Here is a 13,695-nt window from a genome sequence, read left to right on the forward strand (position 1 = left end):
TAAACCAACATAATCAGCCACATGTTTTTGCGCTTCGATCCATCAGAAACAAAACCTCAGTGAAATAAGTTTGAATAAAAATACTCCGGCAATAACTTAAAGAGTTCTTTAGGTGAATCAGTTTAATCAAACGTTAATGTCCTTTCATAAATCGTAAAGGGAAATACTTTCAGCAAAATGTTCCAGTTCAGCACATCAAAGTTCGCTGCAGGAGGAAATAACATTGTTTTAAAATTATAATTTATTTATCCGTCTTGGTCTAAACCAGCACAATAAGAGAAGAATAATGAAAGCTGTCATCGGTTTGTCCCTGACGTCCAATCCGACGGCGGCGGCTGAAAGTCGCAGTGTGTTGGGTACCGGGCATAGCGCTGACGCTAACGCTAGCCTGTCCTCCTCCTCTCACAGGTTTTCTCCAGATCCGCTTAACTCCACAGTTCTGCCGAGCCTCAAGGCCAGTTTAGATCTTTCTGCCGGATACTTGATCCTCACTGATGTGCAGAGAAAGGTGAGTATAGCAGCGATTTGTGTGTTTTAAATTGTTTATATGGATGAAACGGATGAAGGATTTCGGGGGTTGGTGACGTCATCATACATTTGTGACCCAGGCTGTAGGAATAAGAAGCTTTTGCCAAGACAAAACAGGAAAAACTGTGATTAACTGCGTTTGGAACTACAAATGACTTGTACGAAATAATTAAATTTTAATACATTGCCTGAATCCACACTAAATAAAACAAACTGTACAAAAAAGACAGGAGAGGCACAAAGTGAACGGGTGATGGAAGCTGTGCGTGAAACAAATGCAGAGAATGTTAGTGCAACAGTTTGAGAGACGAAATACACAAAATAGTCCGCTTATTTCCCGATTTGTAATCCAGAGCGGGACCATCAGCGCTTTTCTGCACGCATGATACATTTTTTTCTGTGGGCAGCAGCAGTTGTGGTGTGCCTGTGAGACAGCGCTGAGGGAAGCAGGAACAGCAGATCTCGCTGTTGCCTTAAATACAGGAATGATTGGTGAACATAAAGTCCCCATTATCGCAGAAAAAGCCCCTAGACTAGTTGCTAGTCGCTTTTTGAAAGGAAGTCCTTAAATGTAGCAATAAAGTTGCTAAATGTAGCAATAAAGTTGATAAATGTAGCAACAAAGACGCTAAATGTAGCAACAATTAGCAACAAAGACGCTAAATGTAGCAACAATTAGCAACAAAGACGCTAAATGTAGCAACAATTAGCAACAAAGACGCTAAATGTAGCAACAAGTAGCAACAAAGACGCTAAATGTAGCAACAAAGACGCTAAATGTAGCAACAAAGATGCTAAATGTAGCAACAAAGATGCTAAATGTAGCAACAAAGATGCTAAATGTAGCAACAAAGATGCTAAATGTAGCAACAAAGATGCTAAATGTAGCAGCAAAAACGCTAATGTAGCGACACAGACGCTAATGTAGCGACACAGACGCTAATGTAGCGACATAGACGCTAAATGTAGCGACAAAGACGCTAATGTAGTGACATAGATGCTAAATGTAGCGACAAAGATGGCAAATGTAGCAACAAGTAGCAACAAAGAAGCTAAATGTAGCGACGAAGACGCTAAATGTAGCGGCGAAGACGCTACATTTAGCGACAAAGACGCTAAATTTCTAATTTCTAATAAACGCAACCTGTCACTTACTCTGATGACTTCATAGGTGGAGGAAGTTTCCAGCGTTAACAGATAAAGCATGAAAGACGAGCAGCAGCTGTGGCTAATTTCCTAAAATGTCTCAGAAGATGTTTTAATTTGTGCCTCGCCTTGAATGAATGATTTACTCCCGTAAACACGTCATTGATTTAAAACGCATCGCTATGAAAAGTTTGAGCATTTGACTGTTTAAAGCTGATATGACTGAATTAGACTGAATTATATTGATTTAAAAAAATAAAATAAAAATCCCAATTGAAGGTGCTTCACTCGGTCCTTCCTCAAGACTACATGCAGAAGTTGAGCTATAAAAGTACTTCCTCCCTACCAGGAGCTTTTCCTGGGCTAAATTTCTGCACTGCTAATTTATTTTCACCCCGGTAAATGCAGTGCAAACACAGGGAGGTAATAATAGCCACAGGGTGGATGGATGGAAACGTGGTTTGTCGGATGAATTGATCATTTTAGATCAAGAAGGGAAGTTTTCTGTCAGAAGGTGCCTGGTTACAGTTTGTCATATTTCATAAACCTCTGCTTTGAGCGCCCGTCTCTGCGCCTCCTCGTTAACTCACGCTGTCCTCCGTCAGGTCCTGTATGTGATGGAGCTGCAGCAGGACCTGGACAACGGCAAAGCTCGCTTCACGGCCGTGTCGGAGTTCCTGCTCACCCACCCAGTGCTCAGCTTCGGGGTGCGAGACGTCACCCAATGCCGGCTCAGACACACCGAGGTCCTCACGGCGGAGGAGGAGAGCGAGAGCATGTCGACGGGTAACTCACCGGGGCCCAGCTCTGGCCCCATCAGGCTCCTACTTGTTCTGTTTGGACCCGAGATTTATAACCAATAAATGTTGGTCGGAAAGAGAAAACTGAAACGTTGCAGTTTTCTCTTTCAAACCAACATTTATTGGCTAATTGAAGCTTCAAAGTTTGTTTTTTAAACCCGCTTGAGGAGAATGGAGCTAAAATATCCAGCAAGATGTTTAATAAAAACACTCCATCAGTAAATTAAAGAGTTCTTTAGATGAATCAGTTTAATCAAATGTTAATGTCCTAAAGCTGGTTCTCGATGCAAATGTTTTCACGGTTGAACTCTCTCCTGATGCTTATTGGAGACTAAAGGAAAATATCAGAAATTGCTTTTCTGCGCACTAAAAGAGTCACTTCATCTTTATGGAAAAGCTCAAGAAAGCCTCAGTTTATCAACCATTAAAGAATTTTATTTAAATTTACCACCTGAAAGAAATGACTTATGCCCTCAAGCCTTAAAGAAATATTTAACTAACTTTTTTTTTTAGCTTTTTTTAAATTTAGAAAAGCAATATTTTGAATGAAGCTGATCATTTATAGAAAAGCGGCTTTAAACTAAGGACAAATATTTTATGCTTAGCAAAATTAAGGGTATATTTGAAGCATGAACCTTACAACGAGGCCCTGAAGTTTGTATTTTAATCCCGCTTAAGGAGAATGGAGCTAAAATCTCCAGCAGGATGATTAAATGGATTCAAACTGGGTCTAAAGAGGCGTTTTAATCCAAACTGTTCTTGTTAAATTAAAGAATAAATACCAACCGGTTCTCGTTTAACCATTTTTGTCCCCTTCTTTCTCCACCAGAGGGCACCCAAGGACCCGCAGAGTCCAAATCTGGGATCCAAATTAAACTCTACTGCGTCCACACTAAGTAAGATTTCTCTAATTGTTTGTTGGCAGAAACATAATAAACCAGAAGTTTGAAAGAGGACAAAGTTTTATTTAAGCGTGTATTTCCAAAAAAAACAAGAAGAAATGCTTTCTGTCTCTTTTTATGTTTCTGTCTCTATCATGTACATTTATACATGGTTATATTTTGAAGGCTACCTGCCTCTCTCCCTTCCTACTTGTTGGTTGAATGAAACTCTTTAAAATCTTGATCTGCCAGAGTTTAGAATCGTTTTGAGTGTGACTTTACTCAGTTTTAATTTTATTGGGATGTTTCTGATCCATTCTGGGGTCTATCTAGCAACAGAAATGCCTTTTCCAATAATAAAGCAGCTAAAATATTTCATAGATGGACTCAGGAAGGTGGATTTTTGTTTCAAACAGAAAGACTTTTGGTGATTTGCGACAATTAAAGGCAAATTTTTTATAGGTCATCTGAAAACCATAGAGCCGTTCACTTGTTGACAACGTGCTGTACGGAGCTTTAATGTTTATAATAATCAAGTTTATACAGACAACATCATCCTTAAATTTGTATCAGGCAAATGTTCTCTGTATATTGAAGTAATCTGGGCAAAAACGTGAAATAAGCGCTCCAGACTCAGTGTGAGTTTTTAGTCATTCTCAGATTGGGCCTGTTTACAAAACGCAGAAACGTTTACCAAGGCAGGTAAAACTTTGTCGCTCTCTCACCTGGCGGGAGTGTGAGTTTACCTGCATGTGAGCCCAGGTGACTCTGAGCTGAAGGTAAAGGAGCGACGACTAGCTCAGGAGAAACATTAAAGGCATTAAAGGCTGCTGCAGGCCTGGAGACAGAAATATATGTTATCTGACGTTATTTAGAAAGGTTTATTTTAATAGAAATTAACCGCAAACATCTACAGACGTACAATAGTTTACGTTTTAGCCGATCTTATGATTTGAAAGAGGTTTAAATCACTTTGTTTGTGTTTCAGGAGTTTGCAGGACGTCCAAATCTGGTTTCAGCCCAACGCCGGCTTCAACACTTCAGGTTTTCTTTCTCACTCTGAGTCCCAGGATGGTTTTGGTAGGTCAATGTTGGAAAGTAAACTTCAGCTGTTAATACTGATCCAGTAGACGAGTTCTGGCCAAAATCCACATCATGTCTCTGCATTTGTTGGACCTTTGTTGTCTGTGGGGCGTCTAATGTGTCGGATGCTGCTCTGCTCTTCATGTTCTCTCATGGCTTTTCTGGATTCACCACCTTCTGGTGAATTTAACCGTTTACATTCCCTTCCCTGGTCTACATGCAGATCAAATTATATATATATATATATATATATATATATATATATATATATATATATATATATATATATATATATATATATATATATATATATATATATATATATATATACACACAAAATTCTGGTGCTGCTCCAGGTTTCCTGTTGGAAGTGGAGGATTTTTCTTCACACGCCACACAATCATTTGCCAAACTCCTTCATTAAGGGTTTAGGTTCATAAAGTAACGAAAATGAGCAGCTGTAGGACTTTAGTACTGAGGTTTTTCCAAAAACAAAAAAAAAAAAAGGTAAAAAACAAAGCAACTGGACTTGTTTTCCATAGTTGAAGACGTTTCGCTTCCTCTCCCAGAAGCTTTCTCAATTCTTCCTCCGGGAGAGGAAGCGAAACATCTTCAACTACGGAAAACAAGTCCAGTTGCTTTGTTTTTTTACCTTTTTTTTTTTTTTTTTTTTTGGAAAAACCATGACCTGGATGACTGAGAATCTTCACCAGCATTTGGTACTGAGGGCAATCTGAAAGTGAAAATCAGCCTTTTTAAGTATTTACTCTTTTAATTGAACAGCGCGGTCGTAACTGTGCAAGATTCTCGCTAAAAGATTAAACACATTTTGCTATTATAGTTTTGTGGAGCAGTTTAAGTGTGTCTGTCCAGCATCGCCTCACATCTTTAATCAGATTTTTGTGTTTTAATGTCCCCAGCGGCGTTTTCAGACCATCTAACGGACCAGAGCTCAGACAAGGACTCAACAAGTGGCTCACAGAGCGATCTCAGAAAGATCCCCTCGCTTCCTGCTCCGTCCGACTTCCTGTCCAACTCGGGACCCGCCAGCGGGCCGATGCCCAAGCTGATGACCCCCGATGCCTTCATGACACCAAGCACTTCGGTATTTATTTCTTACGGGGCGTAATGCAGTGAAACGCCTCAAAGAAAAGGAGATTATTGGTGTGATTGTCTTTCTATCATCAGGTTCCTGCGTCTCCTGGCAGCAGCGCCAGCAGTCTGACCATCGTTACGGCCATCAGCAGCAACTCTGACTCAACAAACAGGTGAGCTTCTCTGGGAAGGTTTTAAATGCCCGGGGACACTTAGCATATCGCTTATCTTTGTCCTAAAGAATGTTCATTAATCTTGGCAACAAAAAGCACCCAAAACTGCCAGTATTATGGGTTTATTTTTGAGATTTTTCTCCACTGTTGATGCATTCAAAGCATCAATGAATATTAATAAATTCTTCTTTATGCATCCTAATGAAGCCTATTTGAATTTATTTGTTTATTAAGAGCAGTATTTGTGTTTATGAAGCTGTAACATGCAGTCACAGTGAAACAGGTACCTAAAATAAACCTCTTTATTTATTGTCACAATAATACCACAAGATGTTGTGATAAACTTATAAGGTAATTTTCCCTGTTAGATGATCGATGACATGATTATAGACAGAGGAACATTTAAAACAATGTCTGCAGGTAGTGTTTTTACACGTTGCAATAATGACATCTTTTAAAAGGTAGACTTCACGCTCTTTATAGCTCAGATTCCTCCCTGCACTTTTTTCCTTCGCCTGCTCTCGTTTTCTCTACCGCAGATTCCGCTAACGTCCAGTTATCCAATCCAAACCACTTTATTTATATAGCACGGTTTAAAAGTGCTGCACAAAGAGATAAAATAAATAAAAATAAGTAAAAGCGCTGCCCGCTCAGAATAAAAATATGCATGTATATACATAAAATCAACGCTCTACGTGGTGTCAAAAGCCAAAGAAAAGAGGTGTGTTTTAAGAAGAGTTTTAAAATGAGACAGAGAAGTTGCCTGTCTAATGTGCAGGTAGTGCACATTAGAGGCTTTGAACGTAAATAAAAGAATTTTAAAATAAATACTAAAATGGATGGGAAGCCAGTGGAGTGAAGCTAAAATAAGCGAGATATGCTCATACTTGCGTTCGCCAGTTAGAAGACGTGCGGCAGCATTTTGTACCAGCTGAAGACGAGCAATTGAGGACCTGCTAATCCCCATATAAAGTGCATTACAGTAATCCAGCCGAGTGGATTACTGTCTCAAAATGCTGTCTCTGAAGGACTGGTTTGATCTTTGCCAGCTGCCTTAACTGGAAAAAGCTCGATTTCACTACAGCCTTTATCTGGCTGTCAAATTTAAGGCCTGAGTCCACTTTTACCCCAAGATTTTTTACAATTGGTTTGAAATATCTGTCTTTTCTTCATTAAAATTCAGAAAATTTAAAGACATCCAAGCTTTGATGTCGTGTAAACATTTTAGCAGCGGATCAACAGAGTAAGAATGAGACTTTTTTTGAGGTGGGCATAGATTTGGCTGTCATCCGCATAACAGTGAAAGGTTAAATGAAAACGCCTCCATGTAACTCGTTTGACGTCTTTGTTCCTCTGCAGAGCCGTGGACGACGTCAGCCAGAGTCCCAGCAGAGGAGACAACGGCAGCAGCAGTCTGGGACTCTCCGTCTCCGCCAGCAGCCCAAGAGCTGCTTCGGCTGTGCTGCTGCCTGGACTGGAGAACCTGCAGGTAAGCCGTCCATCGTCATCAAACCAACCGGTCCTGGATGGTTGGAGGAAGTGCTGATTAATGAAATCCGTGAAATCAGCTAAAATTAGGAAGTATGACAACAGTTGCGTCGAGTTTAGCTTTATTGAGAATGATGATACCTGCATAATTCCTGATGTATTTAAGAATAATTAAAAAATACTATCAGCATTATGAATCTAAAAGAGTCCCTGGACATGAAAAGTTTGAGAACCCCTGATCTAGAGGAGGGAAATGTTTGGTCATGGACATCCTCCCTCAGTTGGTGTCTTGGAGCTGTGATGATTTAAAATCTTTTTACTATAAAGAAAATTTTTTATGCTTTTCACAGTAAATATATCTGCATTTGCAATTTTACAGCAATATCCCAGTGTTTGTGAGATGAGAAATGTAGAATTATGGCTGTGTCTGCGACAGACTGAGCATCAAGAGAAAAAGCTGATCTTTGACGTGTCATTTCCTCTGTAAACTGTTGTTAGACTTTTTATAAACACATTTTTACGTTTGTTAAAAACAGGGTTTCCGTTGGTCATTAAATATCATTAAGTCATAAATTATTATTTTTTTTAAATTAAGGCCTTAATTGGCATTAAAATTCATTAAATGTGATTATCGGCAGCATTTAAAATGCCTTTTTTTTTATTATGTTCATAAAACAGTTTCGGCAGATATATTATATCAGATATAACTGATTCTGCGAAACCAAACACATTTTTATGTTTGTTAAAAAAAGGTTTCCGTGGGTCATTAAAAATCATTGTCATTAAATTTATTTTTTTTAAATTAAGGCCCTAATTGGCATTTTAATTCATTAAATGTGATTATCGGCAGCATTTAAAATGCCTTTTTTTTAATTATGTTCATAAAACAGTTTCAGCAGATATATTATATCAGATATAACTGATTCTGCGAAACCAAACACATTTTTATGTTTGTTAAAAAAAGGTTTCCGTGGGTCATTAAAAATCATTAAGTCATTAAATAATTTTTTTTTAAATTAAGGCCCTAATTGGCATTTTAATTCATTAAATGTGATTATCGGTAGCATTTAAAATGCCTTTTTTTTTTTTTATTACGTTCATAAAACAGTCTTGGCAGATATATTATATCAGATATAACTGATTCTGCGGAACCAAACATGCTGAACTGCTTCCGGTTGATGGTAAAGCCGTATGTTTTTTATGATGTTTGGAAAAGAAGCTTGAGGCGGAGAAAATGGGAAAATTTCAACAAATATGGGTGGAAAACGAGGAATTGGGGACATGGCTGCAGCCTGTGGACGTTAAAGATGACGAAGGATTCTGCCGTGTTTGTAAAAAAAAAAAAAAAAAAAGCTTTGCACGATGGGTGTCGATGCTTGACGATCTCACATGAAGTCGGACAGCCACAGATCAGCTGCAAGGGACAGACAACACCTAACAATGTCAAGTATAAACCCTGAAAAATCCTCTTTTTTTTTAATTTTTAGAATTAAAACGACTTTCTCGGTTTGCAGGGTCTGGCGTCCCCCTCTGGCCCTCTGGCCCTCGACTCGCCTCACGTCCCAGATTCTCCGCTGCTGCCTCCCCTGGCCTCCCCGACCAGGGCCCGCTCTCCAGACGTCATCTCCTCCGCCTCCACCATGATGTCCCAGGACATGCCGGAGATCGCCACGCAGACGCTGCAGCTGCAGCGCGGCCACGGCTTAGAGGCCTTACCGCTTCCTGCTCTCCAGACCGACAGCATGGCCTCCGCCGCCTGTGCTCTGCACCTGCTGACGTCTCCACGCGCCGCCAGCAACAACGGGTAGATGAACCACGCTGCAGGCGGTTTATCACCTGCTCCAGCTTAACGTTATAACGCTGTAATAAATCTTTTTTCTGCCTGTCGTAGTTTGTTGCCCCTTGAGCTCGGAGGCGCCGAAGCCTCGTCGATCGGGGGAACAGAGTCAGAGTCCCGACTCGGCAACAAACCGTCCATTCTGGAGAACACGCTGTCGCAGGAGGACCCCGGGGCCAGCGGGGGGTCATCAGACGGCGGCGGCGGGGGCCACACGGCGTGGCCGGCGGCCCCGGACATCACCAGGGAGACCAGGAACAGCCTCAGGGACAACGGGCTGAGCGACTGGTCAGTGGCGCCGCCTCGTTTATTCGTGTCGGCGTGCTGGAACAGGTTCACGCTGCAGGGATCCAAACTTTGCTTTCTTCTCCTTTCCTAAACGCTTATTACCGAAAAATTAACAATTTACAACCAAGCGTGCATGAGTTCAGTTTATAGAGACAGAAAATTAAATCTCCTCCTAGAGTCATCAAATCGAGGTGTTTGAACTCTGCTGGACTAACAGTTGTTCCACTTTATATTATATTATTTCCAATTATGATAAACAACTAGGGCTGAACAATTAATCGCATTTTCAATATAATCGTGATTTTAAAAAAACGCAATTTCCAAATCGCAGAGGTCTGCAATTTTTGGCTCTGTAACAATTAGGGAATTAGACACGTCCATTAGGTGTCAGTAAAATGTTTAAAGTGGGTTTGCCTCCACATGGAAGGGAAGACAGTTGCAGCAGTGAGATAATCTAATTTAATTACTTGTTTTAGAGTTTATATAATCATACAAAGCATTAAGTACAGGTCAATCAGTTTAATACATAGACTTGCTTGTTGATCAACAAGGATTGATGTCCAATTGAATTAAAAGCTGTTCTCTTGAATAATATTCTGATCAATAGAAACATTAAAAGTTCATATTTAAAATAGTCCTTGTTAACGAAGATCTTTATTTAGAGGCCATTTTTGTTGCTTGTGGTTAATGCAGAGAAAAGTCAAAATTGCAATTTTGATTTAAATATATCGTAGGCAGAACACAATCATTTCTGCTCTGAGTTTAGATGCTGCGGGTCTTTTAGCAACTAATCTACATGGCGAGGAAACAAATTGATTTGTTGTTTGTATATATTTTGAAAGACATGATAAATTAAACTGGAAAAAAAATTGTATTAAATCACAATATTAAGAAAAAAAAATCGCAATTAGATTATTTTACAAAATCGTTCAGCCCTATAAACAACACAATAATCTTCCATTCCTAGTCCGAGGACACATTTTAACGTTTAAACAAGAAAACATTATTATTGTTGTTATTATTATTATTATTATTATTATTATAAATCCGTTCATGTCAGCCATGTTGGAAGACCCGAGGGAACCACTTGTTTCCTCCTGTCTGTTAACGGGCTTTTTTATTTTGTGTATCTCTGCTCTTTGAATTGCCTTTTCGCTGAAAAGTGCTAAATAAATGAACTTGCCTCTGTTATAGTTCGAGGGAGGAGGCCAACGAGCGGCGTTTGAGCTCCCCCTACCACCGCCACTCCTTCCACCTCACGCAGAACGACAGTCAGGACGTCGGCGCCGACCAGAGGTAGAACCCGGCGACTTGTTGCAGACGCTCCGTGGTTTATTCAGCAGTTTGATGTTTGTGGCCGTTGATGTTTTTTTGTTTTTAGTGATCCTGACGACGAGATCGCCAGCCTGGCTTCCTCCTCCGGGAACTGCGGCTCTCGCTCATCTCACAGGATGGCGGTCAAAGACTGGAAGACGTCCCCGCGCGGCTCGCCCAAGCTAAAGAGGAAAACCAAGAAAGATGACGGGTATGTGATAAATTCAGAGCTGCCCGCAGAATAGTGGTGTGCAAAATAATCGTCATGACGATGCATCGCGATTCTAATATCCGCGATCCAATGCATCGATTCTTGACGCCAAGTATCAAGTATATAGCCGCGAGCGCCGCAAGCACTGATTAAACAAACATTTGATTGCAAGCTAGCCCCAACATCTACATGTGCATACATTTAAATGTTTTCATTTCATTGGTTTAAAGGACCACTGAGGCCATGTAAACGGCACTGATTAGCCTCATTTTGTTATTTTAAGTTTTATAAATCCTAAGCACTTTTTGTCAGTGTGTCCACTCCAGTAATATTTGTTTTCATGACAATACCTCCAAAAGTCGTTTCAATAATTACAGCTATGTCTGAATTCAGTTTCTTTCAGTTATGTATCAATTAAGGACACTATCCAGATCATACACAGCCAGTCAGCCACTGGTAATGGCTGTATTTTTTTCTAATAGTGTTCAGTGAAAATATCACAATGCATCGCGATGCATCGCAATAATTCAAGTATCGTGATGCATCGTGATTTGAATCGAATCGTGACTTCTTTGGCAATACCCACCCTACCGCAGACGGACTTTCAGGTTCAAAGTAAATTCAGCACAAATAGTAAAGTAATTTGTGTCTATTTGATTATTTCCTTGTTCCAGCAAAGCCTCTCTGCTATAAATCATTTATTGCTGGAAAACCTGCTCGTTTCTCTGGAAGTGGTGCAACATTTATTGTTTTTAGGTTGGAAACATGTTAAAGTTTACGTGTCTGTGTGTCTTTGTCCACATATACGACGCGCCGGATAATAAGGTGCATTACACATTCCTCCCATGTGTGTAATATCACTACCCAGTCCCCACGTAGCAGGGCTTTGCCGAACGCACCTTCCCCCTTCAATTTTAGTTTAGCTTGTCACAACTACATCATCCATGGCGCTTTAGTTTCGGCGACTCTTATTTTGGTAAACTTTCGGAAGTGAACTTTAACACAGGATGTTTTCCCGTTTATTCCCTGCCAAACAGGAGCGTAAACGCGTCTGAAATTAGAACTTTAATCTAATTTAGCCGTCGCGTAGCGTAAATACACGCGTATTATGCTTCTGGTCTACATTTAATGGCTGATTAAAATGAAAAGTTAACCTAAGCGTAGGACACGCGTACGCTGCTTTGCTGTGCGTCTGGTGTGTTTCCTCCTTAACGGCGTTCTCTCCTGAGAGGGAGATCTGTTCATCTCTGTGGGAGGACAGAGTAGCTGGACTAATCTGCCCTGTTTCTAACATAAGGCTAAAATAAACCTAACTTTTATATTGAATTAACTTACTAGCTACTAGCTGCCTTACATGAATGCATTTCTAGTTTAGACATTACAGTCAGGCAGTCTGGTAGACAGCTCAGGGGTCCTCAGGTGTAATGCTCTGAATATCCACTGAGCAGAGCGGCCTCATTACTAACAAGTCCTACTTACACATTTTAACTGATTTTTGAGCGAATTGTACCATAAAATCAGTCAGTAAACACAACGGTGATCTTGTATAAAGGTGCACCAACAATTTTTGAGAAGATTTAAGGATTTTCAGTGTGCTTTATAGTCCGGTAACCATTTATTTTAGTTTTAGTTTAATTTTCCCTGTGATGTTTTTTTGATTTCTTCAGATTTTTACCTGATAGCTGCTGGAGGGATTGTAGTCGTTGAATGTTCCTATTATCAAATTCCTGCTTCTCTCCAACCAAAAAACAAGTTTACTTTTTAATTAATTTAATTTCTATGGTCCGCCATGATGATGATGATTGTCTTGAATGTTCTTTTTTCATTTTAAGGGACTTTGTCGTTTCTCCCATTTCTAGTGAATCATCTCAGCCCAGGCACATGGATCCTGGTCAGGTAAGATACCAACAGAATTGAAGGCATCTCTGCCACTTTTTAATGAATACTGAAACTGATTGTAGCTTTAAAATATGGATCATTTCAAAGCAAGCCAAACATCAATAATCCTGAAGTGTGCTGTAGGATGTTTGTCTCTACTCAGGATGGCTGTAAAAGGACCAGACTGAGCTCCTACTGCTGTTTTTCTTCCAAATAAAATTAGATTAGAGCAATAAAGCCTATTGCGCCATTGAAATAATATAGGGATGTCATAAAGGTGGACTATATATATATATATATATATATATATATATATATATATATATATATATATATATATATATATATATATATATATATATATATATATGTATGTATATAGATAGATAGATAGATAGATATGTATATATGTATATAGATAGATAGATAGATATGTATATAGATAGATAGATAGATAGATATGTATAGATAGATATAAAGAGGAATAAAGTGTTCTGTTGAGATGCAGTTAGAATAAAAGGCCACTAGTTTATTTAATTGTAATTAACTTTTTTTTTTTTTTTTTTTTTACTGAGATGTTGCCAATCACTGGTGCTCTGGATGTCACATCCTGTGCTGAAGGCAAACAGAAAACCAAACTCAATGACTTCAGGGTGTAGAAACACATTAGATGGAAAACGACCATACTTACTTACATAACCTCTGAAATGCTTAAATAAACAACATGGCAGCCGACCAAAGTGCTCAGTCACCTTCATGTCGCCGCTGGTGTCTTTTTGCTTTAACGATTTGTCGCTTTGTTTCGTTTTGCCTGCAGTTTAATACAGAAACTCAGGACGAGCTGCTGATGCTGCTGCGCACCCAGCAGAGAGAGCTGAGCGAGCTGTGGTCGCTGGTGGAGACCATGCCGGGGACCATCATGGCCATGGTGGAGCACGTGTTGATGAAACACCAGGAGCAGGAACGTATCCTT

At 39.7% G+C, this 13,695-nt stretch overlaps 1 protein-coding gene across 1 annotated transcript in view; it reads left to right on the forward strand.

Annotated features, from left to right (window-relative positions):
• edc4 (enhancer of mRNA decapping 4) overlaps window positions 1-13,695 on the forward strand; it is a 45,791-nt gene that overhangs the window by 13,667 nt on the left and 18,429 nt on the right. The window contains exons 11-23 of the mRNA XM_036126606.1: window positions 409-508; window positions 2,280-2,460; window positions 3,304-3,370; window positions 4,344-4,435; window positions 5,359-5,543; window positions 5,627-5,706; window positions 7,066-7,195; window positions 8,709-8,998; window positions 9,086-9,319; window positions 10,514-10,615; window positions 10,701-10,844; window positions 12,704-12,740; window positions 13,540-13,687. Coding sequence (XP_035982499.1) covers window positions 409-508; window positions 2,280-2,460; window positions 3,304-3,370; window positions 4,344-4,435; window positions 5,359-5,543; window positions 5,627-5,706; window positions 7,066-7,195; window positions 8,709-8,998; window positions 9,086-9,319; window positions 10,514-10,615; window positions 10,701-10,844; window positions 12,704-12,740; window positions 13,540-13,687 — 1,790 coding nt within the window. The remainder of the gene's footprint in view (window positions 1-408; window positions 509-2,279; window positions 2,461-3,303; window positions 3,371-4,343; window positions 4,436-5,358; window positions 5,544-5,626; window positions 5,707-7,065; window positions 7,196-8,708; window positions 8,999-9,085; window positions 9,320-10,513; window positions 10,616-10,700; window positions 10,845-12,703; window positions 12,741-13,539; window positions 13,688-13,695) is intronic.

The sequence above is a fragment of the Fundulus heteroclitus genome, chromosome 2 (genome assembly GCF_011125445.2).
Source record: "Fundulus heteroclitus isolate FHET01 chromosome 2, MU-UCD_Fhet_4.1, whole genome shotgun sequence".
Lineage (NCBI taxonomy): Eukaryota > Metazoa > Chordata > Actinopteri > Cyprinodontiformes > Fundulidae > Fundulus > Fundulus heteroclitus.